Source organism: Amaranthus tricolor, chromosome 1 (assembly GCF_026212465.1).
Source record: "Amaranthus tricolor cultivar Red isolate AtriRed21 chromosome 1, ASM2621246v1, whole genome shotgun sequence".
Classification (NCBI taxonomy): domain Eukaryota; kingdom Viridiplantae; phylum Streptophyta; class Magnoliopsida; order Caryophyllales; family Amaranthaceae; genus Amaranthus; species Amaranthus tricolor.
Window position 1 is genome coordinate 9,687,303 of NC_080047.1, and position 23,984 is coordinate 9,711,286.

The window sequence follows — 23,984 nt, forward strand, 5'->3', positions numbered from 1 at the left end:
ATTTTCGAACATAAGATGAAAGTTATAGAGATGCGTATGCTAAGGTGGATGTATGAGAACACTTTGATGGATCGAATCAGGAACCAAGAGTTTAGGGACAAACTAGGGGTAGCCCCTATATCTAAAAAAAATATGCGAAAATAGATTGAGGTGGTTTGAACATGTGCAGAGAAAGACTTTCGACGCTCCTGTGAGGATGGTAGAAAGCATTATAGTAGAGGGTAAGAGGAGTCGAGGAAGACCCATGAAAACTTGGGACGAGCAAATAAGAGTTGACTTGCATGAGTTACACCTCTCTGCGGACCTGGCTAGGGATAGGAATAGTTGAAGACGTCTTATCCACGCCTTAGATTACTGATGTCCTCTTAGTGTCCCTTTTGTGTGTTTAACCTCTTGCTTTTGTAGTTTTCTTTCTCTATGTTTTGTGTTTTCTTTTGTAGGGGGTTCTCCGTTTTATTTATACGCCTTTTAGTTATCCTACACGTGTATCTACGTCTCTTTATCTTTCTCGAGCCGGGGGACTCCTTTGTTTTCTATGCGCGGAAGCAACTAGGTCGGATGATGATGATGATGATTACCTTAAAAATTTTAAATTTAAATTTTGATTTACACAAATTCTTGTATGAGACGGTCTCACTGTGAGACGACTTAATATGGGCTGATCTGATTTTTAATTTCTTAAAATTAAATGAAAGAAACTGTTTTTATATAGTTTAACTTTGGCTCCTTATATGAGCTCGTCTCACAATAAAATGATCTCATACCAAACTTGCTGATTTATTTTTTAAATTTTCTTTATTTGAAAATAGACATGTTGTCTCCTAGTAATTTTTTTTTCTTTTCTCCAAGAAAACACCATCCCAACCAATTGGTAGGAATTGATTTTTGAAGTAGTGGTTCCCAACACAACATTTGTCAAAGAACATATACTAAATTTTTTTGCTGGAGACAGCCAAACAGACAATAATGAGTCAATTTAGTATGTTAATTAGTAGTATTTTAATCAATTTAATGAGTTTCACTCACGTTATAGCAAGCAATTTGGCTATCAACATCAATAACAATGACCAAAAAAGTAAACAAAGTTCCCAATTATATTCGGTAGCGTACCCAGGATTTTAATAAGGGTAATGATTTAAATCGCTAGTAATGTACATAAAAATTAATAATTTATTTTTTTATTAATAATTTTAACTTTTTAAGAAAATTTAATCTAAATAAATAATTATTTTAAATTTTTGAGAAAAAAATAAATGATATACTACTACTAATAAAGTATATTCTTATTTTTTTAAAGCAAAAACAGTATTAAATTACATAGATAAAATATAAGATTTTTTCTTAATAAGAGTTGTATATATTATTTTCCTTTTAACAAAGAGGTTTTCAAAATAAATCATAATATTAATTAGACAAAAAAAAATATATGGAGGGGATCTTAATATTTTTCACCTAATGATATATTTAACATTTAGTTTGCTTTTGGAAATAAGTAATTTATTTTAAATTGTAGATTTTAATTATAGAATCATAAATAAAGAATTTGATAATGACCATGGTTTGGGAAATTATTATCAAATAACATTATCATTCTCAAATTCTCAACTTTAACAACATTTAAAACAATGGCGAAATAATTGACTCAAACCAAATTTTAATATTTTTAATTTGTCAAACATTAAATTTGAGTTAGTTTTAGATTTCCAAATGAAATCATTATTGCTAAAGAATTTGAGCCAATTTAAGACTGTAAATGTATATTAAATCGTGCTATTTGAGAATATTAAATCGTGTTATTTGAGAGTATGTGAAAATGATTTTGTTTGATTAATGAAAAGAATATACTACATCAACATGCTAATAGTTTTATTAGTGCCTAGTGAGAGGTTTTTAATTGAAGACCCAAATCTGCCCCATTCTTGAAAGGTAATAGAAGATTACCATTATAGTGGTTGATGAAGTGAGGTTAGAGATGAAAAATTGTGTCTACTATGGGATGGACTTTGACCAAATAGGCCAATAATAATTAACTTAAACAACTAACTTAATAAATAAAAACTAAATTAATGCTACCAGTCGCTCAAGCAAACCAACCAAACCATCTATTAAATAATTGTCAAACACACGCTAAGTTAAATTTGGTTTTTTAGCTCTACCTTATTCCCAATTAAAATACGCTAAAAATTTCAAATCTAATAAGAACAGATAAAAATATGTAATATATTTTAATGTGCATTTTGATTAAAATTACAAATTCACATTGACATAATTAATTTCCAAAATTCAGAGAAAGAATCCATCATCCGTTTAAATAGTCATGTACTACCAAAAACTTCGTTTTAAGAATTAGAATGTTTGAAAACTTCAGAAATTTGGTCAGTCAATTAATATAAAGTACTAAAAGATTTTTGTTAGTTAATAATGTAAATAATTTTAAATAATGTTATACGAATGGACAAAAATTGTATAATATATATTTTTAAAAAATACAGAAAAACATAAAATAATGTTTTGAATCTAAATCCAGACCCTGAATCCACATTTTAGTCCAATAAATAAATAGGGTTAGGATCTGAGTTTAATTGAACTTAACCCAAATCTGATCTATGTCCATCCCTATAAGCAGACAATTAAGAGTTTAAGACTGCTAAATGTACCAACCAAAACATTCGTGGACAGCTTTGTATACATGGCTATAATTAAGGTTGATGGTTTGATTTGCATGCAGATTTTGTGCATCTTACTACTCCCTCAATCAAAAATTTCCTCATAGACATTTGGAGGGAGTACGAAGATTCCTGGCATTGACAATTCGTTATACACCTAACTTTTATGTACTGTTATTGTCGGTGGGGCAATACATTGAGCCGCCGGTGGCTTCGAGTTAGCCAGTTAAAGGTAGTTGGAATATGACATCACTACCGTCCAACTCCTTTATATGAATACAAACAAACGAGGAAAACAATATTAATCCCTTTGTACATTTGATACATTGGGTTCAAAATAAAATTGAAGTTCTATAATTATCCGGTTACATAACTCAATTCGAGTTTGAATTGATTTTTAAATTAATTAAAATGATGTAAAAGTTGATATTAATATAACATTCATTTTTAAAATCGATCCGAAATACTAGATTTGAAATCAACTTCTATTCCCCCCAACACCTTAAAATTGCAACATTTGATACAAAATTGAAGGATGGTTAAGGTTATTTATATAATGTATAGATAATATTAAGAAAAAAAAATTGTGTGAATGAAAATTTTAAAAAAATGATGGAGGTATTCTTATAAAAGGAAATTATAACAAATTAAAGAGACAAATTAATATATAAAAATTTGGATTTCAAAGTAACAGTGAAAGAAGTAGTATCTGACTATCCCTTTTATTATGTTACAAACACTATATTATTTTATTAATTTTAATCGGAGTGGAAAAAATAAGTGATTGAACATAAGAAATATGCAATTAGTGAATGTCATAACGAATAATAATTTCATTTGAAAATTTGAAATTGGCTCAAATTTATTATTTGGCAAATTTAAAATTTTTAAATTTAGATTTGGATCAATTCCACCATTGTTTTTAAAGTAAATAAAGTTGAGTATTTGAGAATGACTACCCAAATCTTATCATTCTCAAATTCTTCATTTATAATTTCATATTTGAAATCCATTATTTAAAATAAAATACTTGTTCGTAAAAACTACATAAAGAAATATGAAAATTAGATAATGGTAAAAGAAACAGTTTTTAGATGATTCTAAAAGAAAGGTGTACAACTATTATAAAAAAGTTTAAATAAAATCAGAGGTTTAATTTATAATAAAGTTATCCAAAATAAAAATTGTTCACCTTTTAGGTTTATTGAACTGGTATTTACCGAACTAAAGTTGTTCTAGAATAGGTTGATATCCAAAAAGAGTAAAATCGAATCCAAACAACAACTAAAATTTATAACCGAAAGTACCCAAACCCAATAGTGACCAAATCGACTCATATCCAATTTGAATTGTGCAAGAAACCGAATGTGATCTAATTCAAAATGAATTAATTCGTACTGATTTTTAACTGAATCGATGCAAACTCAAACTGATTATTAATCGACCTGTTATAAATCTAAATAAATTTTTACCGAAAACAAGTCAAAACTTTTTCAACAAATTTAGGACTAATTCAGTTGTTTTAATGCAAGAATTATTTATAAGGAATTGTAGAAAAACAAATCATAAATTAAAAACAACACTCTGAAAGTTGATTGACTTGAGCAATGACTTTGCATGTGCGAGGCTCGTCAAAGTTATGACCAAGAAAAGTCGCTGCTAAGGACATCGACTTTCCTTGATCAAGGCTGGTCAACTTGACCAAGAAAGTCTTGTCTTTTGACCTTAAATTTGACCTTGACTTCCCTTGAAACCCTGTTATTAGCCAATTTGGGTTCAAATTGATTGACTTTTACAACGATTCCTCTTGATGCTCATTTTGAAAGCAAGTTGCCTTGTATGGGACCGTGTCACTATGAAACGTGCCCAAATAGTAAGTGATCATTTAACATACTAAATATACACGAGTTAGCCCAAATACCCAATAGAAATAATCACACTATAAAACGATCTGATTTGAAAATTTGTGTTTTAGAAATTAGTTTTTCCTAGCTAATTTTGTAATTTTTAAATTAAAAAACGCTTTTATTTCTTCAATTTTCAATTTGTGAACTATATATTATATATTTATCATAACTTCTTGTTTTTACTTTGATGTTGTTCCTTAAAGATCACGTGTGACTATACAATATTTTCACAACCTATTATGCTTATTGGATTTGAACCCAAGTAAATATCAAGGAAATTAAGTTGGACAAACTGTAATCAACTTATCAACATTTTGAGTTGATTTAGGTTTGAATCAGACTACTTCAGTTTGACTAGTCTGTGTTATAGATCGGATAAAAGTTGGGTCGAATTCAAATAAAAATAAAGTTGATCAGATTAGAATAAAATTAAAATAAATTTATATTGGAATAAGCATGTCATATTGAATAAATTGTCTTAAAATTTCAATACTAGTTTTGGTCAATTATTATTAGCCTATTGATATTATAAATTTGTAGTAACGTATCATAGTTAATGCAAAAAAAAAATAAAATGATAAACTCGTTTAAAATTTGTATAAAGTTCAGTTATTTAAGGTTCAGATCCAAATCCAAATGGGATCCATCCCATTGCGCAGATGTAGTTTTGACTAACTGAGCACTCCTTAGAATTCTAAAATCCAATTTGTCTGAATGGGTTATTTGAAAAAGCATTGCTAACAAGTGCAAAGTAACATAGGCCACAGCAATCCAGAATGGATCGTGGGCCCGTACAAGTTTTTCATGGATTGTTTCACATATGTTAGCCCAATAATTGAAAGCATATGAACTTCTTGTTTTAAGGTCGTCTCACTGTAAGACAGTCTCATACAAGACAGGCTGTATAATGTTAGAAGTTACACTAATTAGCTGAAACTCTAACATAAGCTGATTCCTTAATATGACATAAGAAGACAATATAACAACTAATCAAAGGTTATAAGTTCAAATTTCACTCATCCTTAAGTTCAAGTGAAATATTTAGTGCTAAGTATGAGAAAATTTTATGTTGCATCCATAATTTTAGCCTAAAGAACTCTCGTGTAAAAGAATGTAATAGAATATATTACATACCCTGTTAGTCTGTGACTATAACCATCAACTGAATTAATTCCTTGACAATTGAATCCAAAAACTTACCCAATATATTTAGTCAAAAACAAAATTGAATACCACTATACTAAGCAATTAGAATAATGAAATTAAGTTTGTTTGACATTACCATCAAGTTCATACATTTTATTTAGATAATTTTAGAAGCAACTACTAAAATTAATAAACCTAAAATAAGTATTGCTAGTTTATACAACATATACAAACTATTTTCTAAGAAGTTTGGGATTTAATAGGAGAATTTATTTTACATTCTATATGAGACAAACTTTCAATAAATTAGCTCGTCTTGTATGAGACAGGCCATATATATAAGTGATTATTTAACAAATTAAATGTTTGTAGGCTAATCCAATTGAAATCTTTCCGTAAAACCGTCTCATTTAAGAATTTATGCCAACAATTTCATCAATGAACTCTTGGATATTTCGATCCGATGACCCGCCATTTTCCACCGAATTCCTAGCCAAGCCCTTCCACTCATTGGACTTGGCCCAAATCTCAGCTCCCTTAGGCCCACCCATTATCTCTTCAATACACTCTTGGATCATCTCACTTTCAACAAGCCCATCTTTATTGGGCCACACCCTAAGCCCAATACCCAAAACATCAACCAAGAGCTTAGCATTAGTGGGTTGATCACTCCACATAGCGTAAGCAATAATAGGAACCCCAACACTAATAGTTTCCAACACAGAATTCCATCCACAATGAGTTAAAAAACAACCAATAGCTTCATGTGTTAAAACTAGATTTTGTGGGGCCCAATTTACCACTAACCCTTGTTCTTTAGTTTCTTGTATGAATCCCTTTGGTAACTCCCCTGCACCCTCTTGTACAGGATAATCCGGTGGCTTCACAACCCATAAAAATGGCCTCTTGGTGTTTCGTAAGGCGGTCGCGATTCGATCCATTGCTTCTCTGGAATGTACAATCAAACTACCAAATGACACATAAATAACAGATTTTGGGTTATTTTTGTTAAGCCATTCTAAGCATTTATCATCAGATTTCCACATATCAATCCCTATAAAATTTTCTTCATCATGATCATCATGAATTTTACCTTCCAAGAGTTTGGGAGGGACTAATGGACCAACGGTTCTGATCGTGACAAATGTCGAGACATAATTGGATATCACATCTTTCTCAAGTTCATAGAAAGAATTAGCTAAAACCCATTTTAGTTTATGCAAATTTTGTATAGTTTCAAAGAATGTTTTTGTTAAACCCAAAAAAGAATTAGAAGGGAGTACAAAAGAAGGAAGATCACAAGGTTGTAACAAGGGCAAACCTGGTATTTCCACACTTTTTTCAAGGTTTTGTTTGGTGGGAAAATCATTAGGATTGGATTGAAATCTATGGTAGATAGCTAATAGGGTGCATGGTTGTATCCAAAGCATAGCACATGGGATACTTAACTCCTTTGCCACGTCAGCAACCCATGGTATGAACGAGTTATTAATTAGGCATGAAAATTTTTTGGGTCTAGTTTTGTTACAAGCTAAGGATGTGATAATATTACTTAAATTTTTAGACCCAAATTTGGCTAGGGTTTCCATGTATGTATTCAAATTGGCTTTCCGATCATAATCTAGGCTAAACCCATCGGAGAAAAGTAAAATATCGATCCCTGATATTGAGGGGATATCAGGGATCTGATCGGTGACGGTGGTGGTGGATTGGTTGTGTTTGAAAAATCGATGTCGGAAAATTTCGGTGGTGGCAAGGGTTACATGAAGACCTTTGTTTTGCAAGTGTTTACCTAGTCTAAGCATGGGATTAATATGACCTTGGGATGCAAAAGCCACCATCAATACATGAATTGGTTGTTTTTCTTTCTCCATGAGATATGATTTTGGGGTTGGACAAGCAAGAGAAGTAGCAAATAGTTTAGGTATGAGGTTTGATAAATGACGAAATTGGAGTAAATAAACAAAAATGGTTCATAAAATGTTATTGGATATTGAGAAATAGTGGATGTATATTATAAATATGATTTTTTTTTTTATTTATGTTAGTGCATGGTGAAATAATGGATTTGGATTCTTGTGAATTAAGGTGGGCCACATTGGCATTATCTTTGATGATTATAAACCATGTATTAGATAAATAAAAGAAGCATGATACATTATCCTATGGTACATTATCCTATGGATGGATATCATGATATGATAAAGCCAAATACTTAAGAGTAGTTGATAGGCTTCACCGAAAAGAGAAAATAAATTTCTTTGTATCACCAAGAAGGAAAATCACAAAGATTATCTACCTTATGATCAGTTGTCTATTAAAGATGATAATAATAATCACAAACACTCTTACTCTTTTAATCAAGAAAAAGGTTGCATGAAAGCAATGTGTAATACAAATAGCATGGTCACAGTTATCAGTGTCCTGCACAAAATTAGAGTTCAAGGGGAAGAAATAGTGGACAAATCATACTCGTAATTTAGCATATTCTTTCAAACTAAATTTTTTTAACATACTTTTCTGTCTCATTCATTTTGTATTATTTAAGTGAATTTTTTTATAAGAAAAAAATAGATCATGAGTAATATACGAAAAGTATTCAAACAATACTGACCAATGGGCATTTATGACAAATCTCACAAAATGAAATTTCTAATTTTATCAACAACAAGAGAAAAAATAATTCTTATATTATAGTTGTAATAAATTTTCTCAAGAATAAGGATCCTTGTAACAAAATTGTTAAGAATCTAACAAGTGCCAAAGTTATGAGTTAAGGCTAAGAAATTGTACAAGAAACAAAATGCAAACAATGACATCCACCAAATTATGGCTACATCTTCAATCAACACCTTCAAAAATATAAGAAACTACAAGAAAACAAGACAAGAATGATAGTGAATCTAACGGTTGGCCCGTGGTCATTGTTGAATACAACTCTTTTTCTACCTCTTTGGAATTTTCTTGTTGAAATTATTTAGGAGTCGCTTTGATTGAGAGTAAATATTTATAAGGTAAATAAAAATCAAACTAGAAAAATATAGTTAATTAAATAAATGATTAAAGGGATTTGATTGTTAAAGAGGTGAAACAATTGATTAGAAGGTAATGAAAAATGGAAAATATGGCAATTAGTTTTTTTATTTTGGGGTATAAATTTATCCTAGGGGAGGGCAGGGGAATTCTTTACCCCCTAATAAGAAAAATCAACCTCTTTTTTATTCATCTTTTTTTTTTGTTTTCTCTCATTCTACCTTTATCACAATTATTTCAATAACTTAATTTGCATCTGCAATTAGTTTTTTTTACATTAGTTTGAGTTTTTTATTCCCTTAAATATTCACTAATCCAAGCGACCCCTTAAAAGAAAAAATTTAATTGTGAAAGAGAAAAATGTAGCAATTTGACTTAATTAAACAAGTAGTGATTGAAATAGACCGTCAATCTCTCAACTATCGAAGTTGATTCAACACTCAATAATTACTATATGCAATAGTTTTGTGTCAAAAAACAACTCAACTAAATAAAAAATTTAATTGATGATAGTATAGCACCCCATGCATGTTATAAGTCTATCATATCCCTTCATACGACCCCTTATATTCGTGAGTACCTTCTATTACATTAATTCATAATAATATACACCTATCATTAAAATACCAACTTAAATTTTAACAGCATTTAAAAAGTGAGTTTGAGCAACCCAAACAAGAAAGAGAAGGAAATCCACTTACAAGCAAAATAAGATTCACTATTAAAAAATTGTACCACGAGTTATTCTTCTAACTCATAAACCAATTAAACAAGTTGGACGTGTCTTTGGCATTATTTCTCTAACTTTGATTTCCGTGTAATTTTTGTGGTTTGGAATATGTGTTGCTAATCGTAGAGGTATTTAAAATAAATTCGATAATTTGAAATTTATTTGGTTATGTAGTCGAATTTGATTTAACTCAATTTTAAAAATAAATTATAATTATTTAAAAAACATTATGGTCACAAAATCTAATTTCAAGCTAACCCAAAATACCTAACTCGAGATTATACCTGATAATCTAAATGAACACATCTAGATAAAAGTAAGAGAAGTCACACTGTCTCTCTAGTGCCGCTCATTTCTTTCAATTATTGTGTTCTATCTTGAGTCCAACATGAAAATAAATTTGGCCAAATTCAAGACTTTTTTCCTCGGAATTAAATTTCAGTAATCTTTGCATATTTAAATTCAATTTTATCCTTTGTAGTCGCATTTTTTGGTTTGATTTAGAGCAGAGTTGTTTTGATTATAGGCAAAAATTTATTTACCTAGGGCTCAGAGTTAAAAAGGGTTCAATATTTTAACTTAGCAATGATGTCATAGAACGTAAAATACCGTTTATAAAATTATAATTTTACTTAAGCTCAATATCCTAACTCTAGCATGCATTTTTTTTATTAGGTTAGTTATTTCATAAATTAGGATATATTTATAGTGATAATTATAATACATAGAGGTCGAATCTGCTATTTATCCAAATATTCATTAAAAATCGAAATTAACCCTTTATAAAAAAGACTTTTTTTTTTTTTCATTTTGCCTAAGACGTATGAAGGGCATGGATCAACATTGATTTAGCGAATAGAATTTTAAGACCAACTACTAATTTGGAAAGAAGGAATCCTCAATTCGGAATTTTTAACATTTGTAGAAGTATAAGGGATTGATTTTTCTCCTTGAAGCCTCCATGCACATACACCGCAAATAATGCATATTATAATTGTAGGTTTGGGATTCAATCTCTGCTGAGTACAGGTATTTAGTCGAGGGTTTCTTGACTGTGCGTATCCTCTTTACTCCCTCATTGAGAGGAACAAGTATGGTTTGTCCGCATTTTTCAGGAAAACAAACCCACCCGAATCCTACCTTATGCGAGATATTGAGAGTGTCCTTTACGTTTAGAGTATAATTGTAGGTCTTATATATATAGAAATGAATTCATGGTCAATCATGTTATAAACCCTCAAAAACTTGGAAGCCTTAATTATTAAATTGCGTAATATATGTTAAGTGTTTAAATATATATTTATAAAGTTGTTTGAAAAATATCATAATTTTCGAAATTACACGTATTTTTTGCTCAGACTCTGAATGTGAGATGGAAAGCGCCACGACATATATGGGATGACCATGGTAGAGAAATGAGATAGAAGAGGCTTAGGGATGGTAGCAAGAGACGACTCGGGCCACCTTATATGTGTTGCAGCAAAAATGACCTGAGCTACTCTAGTAAAAAACCGTTTATAGATAAGATATGTCAAAATAAAAATTTTATGCAAATAATTTATATTATAAGACATATTTTACAGTAAAACAATTTCATTTGAAAATGTGTGAAAAAATGACATTTTTAGGGAAGAAGCCAAAGTCTTGATTGAAGTTTATATGGAAGAAACCAACTATAAGCTTTCAGTTTCTAGTCAATTAGTACAAAATATATTGCTTTTATTTGGAAACTTACTTTTTATAATGTTTTTTTTTTTTTTAATTTTTTTTTATCAGCAATTGCAATCTTGAAGTGATCAATTTAGAGTTTATAGTGCTAAATTACACATAACTTATAATCTTAAACGAGTTCATTAGTTAAAGAGATCAATTATAATCTTAAATCGGTCAATTTTGACCTTTAAGTTATAAATTATAAATGATTAATTATAACTTTTAAAAGAAATAAATTTTAACCTTAAAGCTATTAACTATGACTTTAAATTTATTAATTACAGATCGTGTATTGTAAAAAATTATAATTGAGTCGATTGGGCTATTAACATATTGATATAGAGAGAGTCGAACCTTTAAACGGAATAAGCGCGCTCAAACCACTTAACTATATTATCATTATTTTTGGGAAACTGTTTAATAATCTATATATATATTTCTCGTTTTCACTATTTTTTTTTAGAAGCTGATTAGTTGAAAATATTGACTATTTTTATTAATTTATAAGTTAGCTGGATAAATTAGCTATTTAATGAGATTTTTAATCACCTTAGTTTAGTATTACTTTACCTACTTTACGTGTAGGTGAAGATGAAACACAATAGTTTTTTAATCACTTCCATTATGACAAGTCATTTTTATAGACCAATGTTTCACTATACACCTTCCTAATTGAAGGACTTTTGTTAAGTTTCCACTTATTATAAGAAACTACCGTCTTGTTGGTTTCCTGCCTTGAAACCAAATCAAAAGAACATAGAAGGCGGCCATAGAAAATTGCACCTAAACTTAGTCTCAAAACTCAATGCACAATATACTTATCTTGAATAGATATCCCTTTATAATTTATTTGTTCTTAAATAGTAGAATAATTAAATTTTAGTAAATTTTAATCATGGAGTCTTATTAATTTATATGAGATTTTAATTAATACACTTGTGTTAATATATATTTTTAAAACTCAATTTTTTATAATTTTTAAAAATTCACACTTGAAGTTTTAAGATTGCTTTTTTACAGTGTATGACATATTATGTGACCTCAACTATTAGTATTAGCTTCTAATTGAGTTGGAATCTTGACAAGGTATCACAAGAGGTCACATGTTCAAATGTCAACCACTTCTCATTAAAAGGGAAATATTCAGCGTCAGATATGAAAATTACTTGTACTGCATTCATAATTCTCAAAGAATGGATAGAGTATTATCCTTCATGCCCAAAAACATCAAACACAAATTTCCAAAATTTCCAAACACTATAAAAAGCCACCTTAGAATAAGCATTGTTTCATGCAAATTGCACAAAGCACAAGCACAAGCTTTGTGCCTTAAACGTTACAACACACAATCTTTATTGTGCTTTTATTATAGGTTTATTTACATTTATAAGAAACCAAATCATACACATTATATCATGCATTCTACTCTTAAACATATTGTACATTGTATGAGTAGATTAATTGCATATTCTTTCCTTCTTTCTCTCATCTTATGCTCTATTCTCCCGGCGATGGAGGCTCGGCGATTGCATTCCAATATCGACAAGGTTGCTTTTAGGGCAAGGAGGATGAGCTCGGGTCCTAGCAGAGGAGGAGAAGGGCACAAGAGATTCAAACATTTTCAAGTTTTTATCGAGCACAAGGAATTTAATCCTAATCCTGGTGAAGAACACGAGTAATTGCTAATTACTATTCATATTTTTTCAATATTAGAGGAAGGCTGAAGAATTCCTACAAACAAAAATCCTACGGACAAAGAGGAATCAAAGATTAGTTATTTCTAGACCTAATCTCTGTTAATTATTTTGATTCAACAAATATAATTACTATTATCTTCCTAATCTCTGTTTTTCAAGTCATGTACATATATTTTGTAATTCTTTTGTGCCTTTAGATATTTATATAATGAAGAAAGTTGATAGGACTATATATTATTTGATTCTATTTATTTATTATTTATATAATGACTAAGTAAATTAGTATTAGGCATGAATTTATGGAGCACTAAAATGATAAGGGTCCTTACTCCTTGCCCCTTTATAAGGGCAATCCATATCGTGCACGTAAGTTTAAATCCCATTGTTTAATTACTTAATAATTAATATCATATCATATGATTTGTACCGTTTTCGTTAAAGGGTGATTAGTTCATGAATAACAAGACAAATTAAGGCTTTAACGAATTATTCAAACTAAAAATGTAGAATTGCATTCACTGTCAGGATTATGAGTTAATCTAAGGGTTGAGGACTTTCCAGTTTATCGTTGTGATAGTGGTTTACCCCTCGCATCTACAAAATGAGAAAATTCTGTATGAATTTGATCTACACTATTTTAGTGAGCACTAACCTTAAAAGATAAAAAAAATAGTAATTACATTAATTGGATGGATTACATATTTGGTCGCATGCATTTCTCATGCTCTCGCTCTTGAGGGGGGATAAGCATTTGTGCTGATGACCATGATCAAGACATTTTTACACTGTACCCATACTAATTGTGTACTGTGGTTTTCATGTTTAAAGTAATTGTAAGTGCCATATTTCATGACTTAAAAGGTTATGGAGAAGACAACATGCAGATATAACATCTGCATGTGTTTCAGCTTCATAGAAGCTAGAATTGGGAAGTATTGCCCATCTCATCTTAAGCAAACCAAAGCACCTTTCAATTACATTTCTCGCAGCCGAGTGTTTCATGTTGAAATACTCTAGTGATGTTCTTGGTTTTTAACCATCTTTCCATTATTTTAAATGATACCTTTGACCCCTATATGGTGCCAAAAAGCCTTCTCCATTTGTATATCCAGCATCAACTAGGTAATAAGTTCCTAAGAAAATTGGTCAAAAAAGCTCATTATTAATCTAAATTCATAACTTATGATGTTGAAATAGGTAATATCCTCACCATGAGGAATCTTAATTGGATGAGTTCTTAGAAGGGCATCCTTTAGGATTCTACTATCAGCTGCAGAGCCTTTCCAACCCGGTAAAACATAGGTGAACTCCACATCTACTGAACAAGCTGCCAATACATTAGTTAAAATGTCACATTTTCTTCTTCGGTACCGAGACTTGTCAGTCTCTCGAACTCTCAAGTCAACGAATGTTACATCTAAAGCCCCTAGACAATTCTATAAGTTACCACACAAAAATGTATCGTTATTAAATATACTCATATAAAACCTAAAGCACAAACTATATAACCCACATATTTGTACCTTAAACCACTTCCATCTCTCATCATTGCTATCCTCAGGTATAGGTTCAGGAGTTTTCATAGGATTTTGTGCAATCACAAAACACACCTCAATATTTGTCGGAAGTTTCTAGTAATTGTCTCTTTTGATCTTCGCAAACATCTAACAAGCAAGCTTTGCTTTTGATCATGGCCCAATGTGTTTAACAATATTACAACCCTCTCTTCAGCAAACATATTTTTTGACTCCTTCAAACCACCATGATTTTTAAGCAAATCACATAATTTGTAAAATGTACTCCTATCCATCCTAAGTTGGTTAAAACACCTTAGTTCATCTCTAAGAAATTCATTAATATTTCTCATTCCGAGCATTAAGCTTCTTTTGGCAGAATCAACATTTTTTTTTCTTGGAACTTTAAGTAATTCAAGAAAGTTCATTAAGTAAGAAATGATAAACATCATGATCATATTCCTTAATTTAATAATATAAATAAGTGAAACAATGGCCTTTTGGCACTTAGAGAGCGGCATAGGAGGCATGGTTGTATAAAAGTAAATATATAGAAAAATGATGAAAACCAATAAATATTTTCAAAGCACAAACAATTCATTTTAAAATTTAGATTTCTAAAATTATCAGTAAATTTTGATTTCACTGCTTGTAAAATTATTTTAGCATCTCTTGCAAATCATAACAACAACAACAACAATAAAATTACACTGTTAGTAGTATATTTTCAATATGTCTTGTTAATTTGTAAATCAATATTACTAAAAAGATTGATCTATTTAATCTTGGATTCCAAAAGTTCTGGGTCCAATTGAACCATTAATACAAAAAAATTTCCATTTAAAAGCAACATTTGGCTTTGAATTGTTAAACATGGCGCAACAAACCATTAATACTAGTTTTTAATTGATTCAATTATATCGGTCATGAACAGTGGAACAATGGAATTTGGAATTGTTTGAGGTTGATTTCAATTCAATAGAAAATCAGCGATATGATCAAATTTTTGTTACAGATGTCATTAGATTGGAAAAATCTGAAAATTTAAAAATAGAATTAAAAAAAAGAAATAGAACATATTAGTTGAATCAGGAGCGCAAGTAGAAAATAGAGATAAGATGCGACTGATAAATGAGAAAAAATTTTATTTCCACTTAAAACATAATCCTATTCCTAGGGGGGTGGTTAGAAATGTAGTACCCCAATTTGGAGGGTAGATTTTTGGGCTAAATTATTTACATGTACACATCTAGATATATATCACAAAATATACACAACAATCCACATGTTACAAATATTCAATATATACAAAAAGGTTACTAATGTTTAATACTAATCATTCCATATATAATGTTTATACATAAGATATGGGTTGAGTTGAGTTGAATTGAGTGAAACATTAGCGAAAATTTGAAAAAAATAAGATTATTTAACAACTTAATTCCAAAAATAAGCTCCGTGAAAACTTATTTCCCAAAATAAGCGTCCGTACATCCAAGCCTAGCTTCGGGAAGAGTCGCTGTTAGTAACAGCGAAAGTGAAAAAAAAAATTAAAAGCCCAAAGTCGCTGTTAGTAACAGCGACGTAAAAAAAAAAAAATTAAAAGCCCAAAGTCGCTGTTACTAACAACGATTTTTTTTAAGTCGCTGTTACTAACAGCGACTTTGGGCTTTTAATTTTTTTTTTCACTTTCGCTGTCACTAACAGCGACTCTTCCTGAGGCTAGGCTTGGATGTACGGACGCTTATTTTGGGAAATAAGTTTTCACAGAGCTTATTTTTGGAATTAAGTTGTTAAATAATCTTTTTTTTTCTAATTTTCAACATTAGCAAAGTTAACCTCGTAATCTTTGACTAGCATAGGAAGGCGAAAACTAAGATCTTGGGTCGAATATAATTTGGTCTAAACCGTAAATGAAATCGTAGTTTCAATATTTGGTGTGGTATATGATTTGGTCTGTTTTTTTTATTTTCAAAAATAATTGCGGTTTTCGGTCTGGTCCCGATTTTTTGATTTTTTATATCAGACCAGACCACAAATATGTACCGATACAATGACTGTAAACCATTTTTTTATAAAAAAAAAAGGTTGCTACCTTAATATTTCGAGACGTAGTTATTTTTATAGTAATAAATATACTTGAATGATGTTGATGCATTAAACTAATTACAAACTAGTATAGAAACTCGTGCAATGGACGAATTTATTAGTATAAGATATATAAAAATATAATTTCAAAGAATATTGCAAATATATATTATCGTGATTAAATTTATCAAATACATAATTTTTAAAGCAAAAATTAAATACTAATTTTTTAAAAAAGTATTTATCAAATACATCATCTTTTTATTTAATTAAACATATCAAATTCTAGATTAGACATATAAAATTATATAAATATTACTTTACCTAAGTTATCTCCAATTTTAATAAATCAAATTTTAAATTAGGTAAGAAAATATAATATGGATTTTCTCCTAATGTGTAATAAAATCAATTTATACCAATACAGCTATACAAGATACGACAGGCTGTATGTGTAAAAAAATCAATCAAGAGTATATAAAACCAATACATACAGAATGACGGTGTGGTATAAAACATTGGCGGTGGAAGGGTCAAAGGAAAGTGGGTAACTTTACCGCCTTTTTCTTTCTCCATTAATGCTGTTTCATTGGGTAAAAGAATCAGTCGCCGGAGTATTGTAGGTGACATTGATTCAATAGAAACGACTACGTCTGCGCTGAAATGGGTTTATCGTTGTTGTCCTCACCTTCCTCGTTCACTTGCTCAGAAACTCTTTCGTCTTAAACAGGTATGATTTTACTCTGAAAATAGAATTTGGGGCAAACATAATGAAAATAAATTTATGATTATAAGTTATAGAGTTGCTTTCATGACATTTTTATAATGTTTTTTTAAATTTTGCAGCGTATTATTTTGTGTTTGTGTGTGATTATTCTTCTATTAATTCCCAAAACACCGCCTATGTGGGAGCCGGTGAATGAGATTGGATTATTTTGTGTTTGTGTGTGATTATTCTGCCATAATTGCTATCAACAAACCCCCAAAACTGCCAGTACAGGAAAATGACAGGTATAACATGCATTTTGTATCCTCTGCTTTGTACAAGAATGTGCAGCTTCGATATGTAAGCATTTTTACTTTAAAATTATGACTTACCGTGATGATTGATCGACATTGTTCAGGGTGGCCTTGGGATTATAAAGAGTTTAGATAAATTGGCTGCCACATGTCTAGATATGACATCAAAGAACGTCCAAGATCGGTGAGTTATGTGCATACTTTGTTTATGTGTTGTCATTCTTGTGTGTGAACCTATTATTCTGAGCCGCACTTTTTAACAATGGCCACATTGAGTCGTAGGGGTACAGTTCTAAGCGGTTTCGGACCTACCAAACCAGTATATCTGCATCATAATGGTGTAAAAAAATCACGTTTTAAGCCGGTTCACTATATATCTCATAGTTTTGGCTGTTTTTTGGCGGTGCAACAATCGCATTACCCTGTCACAACTGAAACCCATTTGTTGCAGAATATTTAGAGTACAATCTTAGAGTTTAAAGTGTATTAGACTTCTAGTTATAGCACCATTGGTAACATAACATCAAACTGTAATGTGACTTCAAAAATCATTCATAGTTTTAGAGGTAAACAACTTATTTGTTCTCATTAAGCTCACTAGTAAGAACTTGGGATGCAGGAACTCTTGTTTGTTGAACATGAATATCACTAGAGTTAGCCATATGTATACTTCTTAAAGTGTAAGGGGAATTATGTACTTTACTAGCAGAGAGCATGCTAGTTGGTTTTCTTTATTGCATCTGCACTTGAAAGTTCATAATATGACTATGGGAGATTAGTCTGCGTGGGTTCAAATTAGTTAGCTAGCGTAACAGAGTGACTTGACTTTTTATAAACTTATTTCTGTTTGTTTATGTTCATTTTTCAACTACATTGACAGACCACTATTAGGGATGATTAGCTTGAGTGTGATAGATTAAACTAAAATCTCACAATTTTGAGTTGGTCATATCCTTCCGTTATTAACATTCATTAGAAACAATGTCTTTTCTAGGTATGGATACCGCCGGTAAATCATTCCCGTTTAGTGAGGTTCATTGTTAGAAGTTATGTGGACTTGTAGGGCTTGGTGTTGTTTCTTTGTTTCTGGCTCATGTTTTTAATTGGATAGAATATAAGAACACTTGGTAGATTCTAGTGTATGTGTTTTTAATTGTAGTTTTTGGATGGAATGTTTGAACTATTGTTTTAGTTTTCTAACAAGTTTAATGCACCCATTAGAATTGGCAGTTCTCTTGATGATATCGTGTGTGGTTTCGTTTTGTTTTCGGTTAGAATATATGAAGGTTGGATAAAAACAGATTTTTTGCGATCTGTCTGCAATTGTAAGTCGTCAGATAAGTTGACTCGTCCCAACAGAAAAGAAATCAAAGAAGAAAAAAGGGGTCGAGGACAGTGTAAAAATACATATCTTGCCTTCCTGTTTAAATAAGCCTGTTAATGAGAAGTTCATGTTTCTTTTTAGGTTCACAGACTCGATAGAGATAGTAGTGGAATCTTGGTGATGGGAAGAACAGAAACAAGCACAGCAATTCTTCACTCTATTTTCCGTGAGAAAACTGTTGGCATATCAGAAGACGTAAGTCGCTGTATCTTCATTTTGTGTTGTCTTTTCTTGACAGACAACTTATTGAAAACTTGACTCACGAATTCTTGTTTGCTGAGGTTTTCTTTGTTTTGACTCTTAGCTTCATTGCCTTGTTAAGTATCTATTTTTATAGGGATGCTACTGTCATTTCTTATTTTCAGAAGGAGACTGATTTGAGGAAGAGAAACCTACAAAAGAGATTCTTGGCTCTTGTCTTTGGGGTTCCTAATCAACTGAAGGGAATGATCTCAGTACCACTAACTAAGGTTCTTGCTTTTCTCTTTAACATATTACATCTTTTCTGATTGTACACTTGCTCTTTTTCTTTCCCTTTTTTAGAATTTCATCTATAATTGATTTGTTGTAGTTCGCCTCGTTTCTAAAAGTTTTTCCACATTACTATAAAGAACAATTTTATATTGTTTGTCCATATGAGGATATATACTCTATTAAGATAGTATTTGTTTCCTCAATGTCCATAGTTGGTATACTAACATTAATGACATGATTTACATTATCTTCACGAACTCTCATATTATGTCACAAAATTCTCAAAGTTCATCATTATCAAAGTCAATAAGCTAATTCACCAATCACGAACCTCATACTAATTTACCCTTCTTCCAAAATCTCATTAATACTCTAGTTGGTGAAACACGAAGAAACACCTTATCATCAACTTGAAACTCGATAGGTCTACGCACCTGATTCTCATACTTCTATAATACTTACTATTTCCTACTACAAGTCAACTGAAATCATCACGAAGTCTGAACACTATTCAGCAATTCAAACTGTAAGCCTTAATCATCTTCTTATGTTCATTCCTAGGCATTACCAACACTAATGACATGATGTAATTTATCTTCACGAACTCTCATATTATTTCCCTAATTATCAATGTTCATCATTATCAAAGTCATTAATTTACCCTTCTTCCAGAATCTCATTACTGCTCTAGTTGGTGAAAACCGAAGGAAGACCTTATCGTTAACTTGAAGGTTGATAGATCTATGTCATTTATTTGCATAGCTCTTTTGTCAATTCAAAGAACTCAAATCCCAAACTTTTATAATACTCACTATTCCCTCCTACAAGTTAACTTCAATCATCACGAAGTTTGAACACTATTCAACAACTCAAACTATAAGCCTTAATCATCTTCTTATGTTCATTCCTGGGCATTACTAACTCTAATGAAATGATGTAATTTATCTTCACGAACTCTTATATTATTTCACCAAATTATCAATGTTCATCATTATCAAAGTCATTAATCTACTTCACTAATCCGCTCATATTATTTCACCAAATTATCAATGTTCATCATTATCAAAGTCATTAATCTACTTCACTAATCCGCTCAAAAATCTCCTAGGTTCCCATGAACCTTAGACTATTTTACCCTTCTTCAAGGATCTCATTACTGCTCTAGTAGGTGAAACATGAACGGACACCTTATCATCAACTTGAAACTCGATAGGTCTATGCCATTGATTTGCATAGCTCTTTTGTCTCAAAGTATAATAATAACAAAGTCTAAACACTTTTCAGCAACTTAAACTGTAAGCCATAATAATCTATATTATGTCTCAAAATTATCAAAGTTCATCAATCTCAAAGTCAATTGTAATCATCACAAAGTTTGAACACTATTCAGCAATTCACAATAAGCCTTAATAATCTTATGTTTATTCCTAGACTCTACTAACGCTAATGACGTTATGTACTTTATCTACATGAACCCTTATATTTTGTCACAAAACTATCAATGTTCATAAACATCAAAGTCGATAATTACGGGTTGAGAAATAATTTAATCAAATGAATGGAGTAGGATTTTTAATTTGAACGTCTATTGGTTCATGTTGGGGAACTAAACCCCTTGGAGATATTACTGTGAAGGTTTTTGTAAGAAAATTTGGTACAAGGGAATAGGAATTGTAATACTTTAATATGAGACTTTAAAGATTAGATTTTAACAACAAAAAAATATTTATGCCTTGTTTGTCGTGTTAGGGGCTTGGAAGGAAGAGATGAAAATGAAAGTCTCAACTAAAATACCATCCTTCTCAAGACATTTTTAGACGATTAAAGACTTGGAACTTTTTTTAGACAAAATTTCATTCTCTTTCTCAAATCCCACCTGCCAAGCACCCCCCTAAGTAATGTACTTAATTATGAGAGATGGGGATATTGGATGATGTGAACAAATCTTTTTGAGGTATTGTTTTGAATTTGATAGTGGGTTTAGGGAATTCTTCTTGATCGTTTAATTTTTGAGGTTGTGTGGGCAGGTTAGAAGAGACAATGTAGACGGCAACGCTGATGCTTCCGATTGCCCGTTGAAACGGGTAACCTTTGATGTGTAGCTTTTAAATCTTTGTTGAAAAGTTTCCAATGTATTAATCTGAGTGGTAGTGTCAAGTTTTGGAAGGTGGGAGCTAAAGACGTGATGAGGGAAGGAGAGCGGATCTTTCTACCTATAGGTGTTATGGAACCACCTATCAAGAAGCAGGAGTATGAGTGTAGCGAAGAAGAAATGAACTTCATTCGTTGCCTTGAGATATATAAGGTGTGATATCCTTTAACTTTTATTTTTACTGTTGTTTTGTGAATTTGGCTTGACTCACATTCTCAGTATGTTGTGAAGTCAGGATTCTGCCATAATTGCTATCAACAAACCCCCAAAACTGCCAGTACAGGAAAATGACAGGTATAACATGCATTTTGTATCCTCTGCTTTGTACAAGAATGTGCAGCTTCGATATGTAAGCATTTTTACTTTAAAATTATGACTTACCGTGATGATTGATCGACATTGTTCAGGGTGGCCTTGGGATTATAAAGAGTTTAGATAAATTGGCTGCCACATGTCTAGATATGACATCAAAGAACGTCCAAGATCGGTGAGTTATGTGCATACTTTGTTTATGTGTTGTCATTCTTGTGTGTGAACCTATTATTCTGAGCCGCACTTTTTAACAATGGCCACATTGAGTCGTAGGGGTACAGTTCTAAGCGGTTTCGGACCTACCAAACCAGTATATCTGCATCATAATGGTGTAAAAAAATCACGTTTTAAGCCGGTTCACTATATATCTCATAGTTTTGGCTGTTTTTTGGCGGTGCAACAATCGCATTACCCTGTCACAACTGAAACCCATTTGTTGCAGAATATTTAGAGTACAATCTTAGAGTTTAAAGTGTATTAGACTTCTAGTTATAGCACCATTGGTAACATAACATCAAACTGTAATGTGACTTCAAAAATCATTCATAGTTTTAGAGGTAAACAACTTATTTGTTCTCATTAAGCTCACTAGTAAGAACTTGGGATGCAGGAACTCTTGTTTGTTGAACATGAATATCACTAGAGTTAGCCATATGTATACTTCTTAAAGTGTAAGGGGAATTATGTACTTTACTAGCAGAGAGCATGCTAGTTGGTTTTCTTTATTGCATCTGCACTTGAAAGTTCATAATATGACTATGGGAGATTAGTCTGCGTGGGTTCAAATTAGTTAGCTAGCGTAACAGAGTGACTTGACTTTTTATAAACTTATTTCTGTTTGTTTATGTTCATTTTTCAACTACATTGACAGACCACTATTAGGGATGATTAGCTTGAGTGTGATAGATTAAACTAAAATCTCACAATTTTGAGTTGGTCATATCCTTCCGTTATTAACATTCATTAGAAACAATGTCTTTTCTAGGTATGGATACCGCCGGTAAATCATTCCCGTTTAGTGAGGTTCATTGTTAGAAGTTATGTGGACTTGTAGGGCTTGGTGTTGTTTCTTTGTTTCTGGCTCATGTTTTTAATTGGATAGAATATAAGAACACTTGGTAGATTCTAGTGTATGTGTTTTTAATTGTAGTTTTTGGATGGAATGTTTGAACTATTGTTTTAGTTTTCTAACAAGTTTAATGCACCCATTAGAATTGGCAGTTCTCTTGATGATATCGTGTGTGGTTTCGTTTTGTTTTCGGTTAGAATATATGAAGGTTGGATAAAAACAGATTTTTTGCGATCTGTCTGCAATTGTAAGTCGTCAGATAAGTTGACTCGTCCCAACAGAAAAGAAATCAAAGAAGAAAAAAGGGGTCGAGGACAGTGTAAAAATACATATCTTGCCTTCCTGTTTAAATAAGCCTGTTAATGAGAAGTTCATGTTTCTTTTTAGGTTCACAGACTCGATAGAGATAGTAGTGGAATCTTGGTGATGGGAAGAACAGAAACAAGCACAGCAATTCTTCACTCTATTTTCCGTGAGAAAACTGTTGGCATATCAGAAGACGTAAGTCGCTGTATCTTCATTTTGTGTTGTCTTTTCTTGACAGACAACTTATTGAAAACTTGACTCACGAATTCTTGTTTGCTGAGGTTTTCTTTGTTTTGACTCTTAGCTTCATTGCCTTGTTAAGTATCTATTTTTATAGGGATGCTGCTGTCATTTCTTATTTTCAGAAGGAGACTGATTTGAGGAAGAGAAACCTACAAAAGAGATTCTTGGCTCTTGTCTTTGGGGTTCCTAATCAACTGAAGGGAATGATCTCAGTACCACTAACTAAGGTTCTTGCTTTTCTCTTTAACATATTACATCTTTTCTGATTGTACACTTGCTCTTTTTCTTTCCCTTTTTTAGATTTTCATCTATAATTGATTTGTTGTAGTTCGCCTCGTTTCTAAATGTTTTTCCACATTACTATAAAGAACAATTTTATATTGTTTGTCCATATGAGAATATATACTCTATTAAGATAGTATTTGTTTCCTCAATGTCCATAGTTGGTATACTATCATTAATGACATGATTTACATTATCTTCACGAACTCTCATATTATGTCACAAAATTCTCAAAGTTCATCATTATC

The 23,984-nt window shown here is 31.2% G+C and overlaps 2 protein-coding genes across 14 annotated transcripts in view; one reads left to right on the forward strand and one right to left on the reverse strand.

The window, feature by feature from the left end:
* Positions 1 to 5,630: 5,630 nt before the first annotated feature.
* Positions 5,631 to 7,728, reverse strand: LOC130824874 (UDP-glycosyltransferase 84B2-like). Its single transcript, XM_057689894.1, has one exon. The coding sequence runs from the start codon at positions 7,591 to 7,593 to the stop codon at positions 6,130 to 6,132; it is 1,464 nt and encodes a 487-aa protein (XP_057545877.1). The 5' UTR covers positions 7,594 to 7,728; the 3' UTR covers positions 5,631 to 6,129.
* A 9,258-nt stretch (positions 7,729 to 16,986) lies between these two features.
* Positions 16,987 to 23,984, forward strand: part of LOC130824880 (RNA pseudouridine synthase 4, mitochondrial-like) — a 54,847-nt gene continuing 47,849 nt past the window's right edge. Inside the window, exons 1-11 of one of the 13 annotated variants that reach the window (XR_009046808.1) lie at positions 16,989 to 17,225; positions 17,448 to 17,505; positions 17,619 to 17,698; positions 18,980 to 19,093; positions 19,264 to 19,368; positions 21,400 to 21,456; positions 21,531 to 21,677; positions 21,760 to 21,818; positions 21,932 to 22,011; positions 23,293 to 23,406; positions 23,577 to 23,681. Coding sequence is in view for 8 of the 13 variants with exons in the window: in XM_057689924.1 (XP_057545907.1) it covers positions 17,663 to 17,698; positions 18,980 to 19,093; positions 19,264 to 19,368; positions 21,400 to 21,456; positions 21,531 to 21,677; positions 21,760 to 21,818; positions 21,932 to 21,950 (537 nt within the window). In the remaining 5 variants the exon portion in view is untranslated. Of the gene's footprint in view, positions 17,226 to 17,340; positions 17,506 to 17,618; positions 17,699 to 18,979; positions 19,094 to 19,263; positions 21,678 to 21,755; positions 21,819 to 21,931; positions 23,407 to 23,576; positions 23,682 to 23,984 lie in introns of those variants that run through there. The other 12 variants (XR_009046807.1, XR_009046810.1, XR_009046809.1 and 9 more) reach the window with 12 other exon arrangements.

Bases quoted from the DNA above. Each gene is read 5' to 3' on its own strand.
- LOC130824874 (XM_057689894.1), bottom strand. From the start codon at position 7,593: ATGGAGAAAGAAAAACAACCAATTCATGTATTGATGGTGGCTTTTGCA.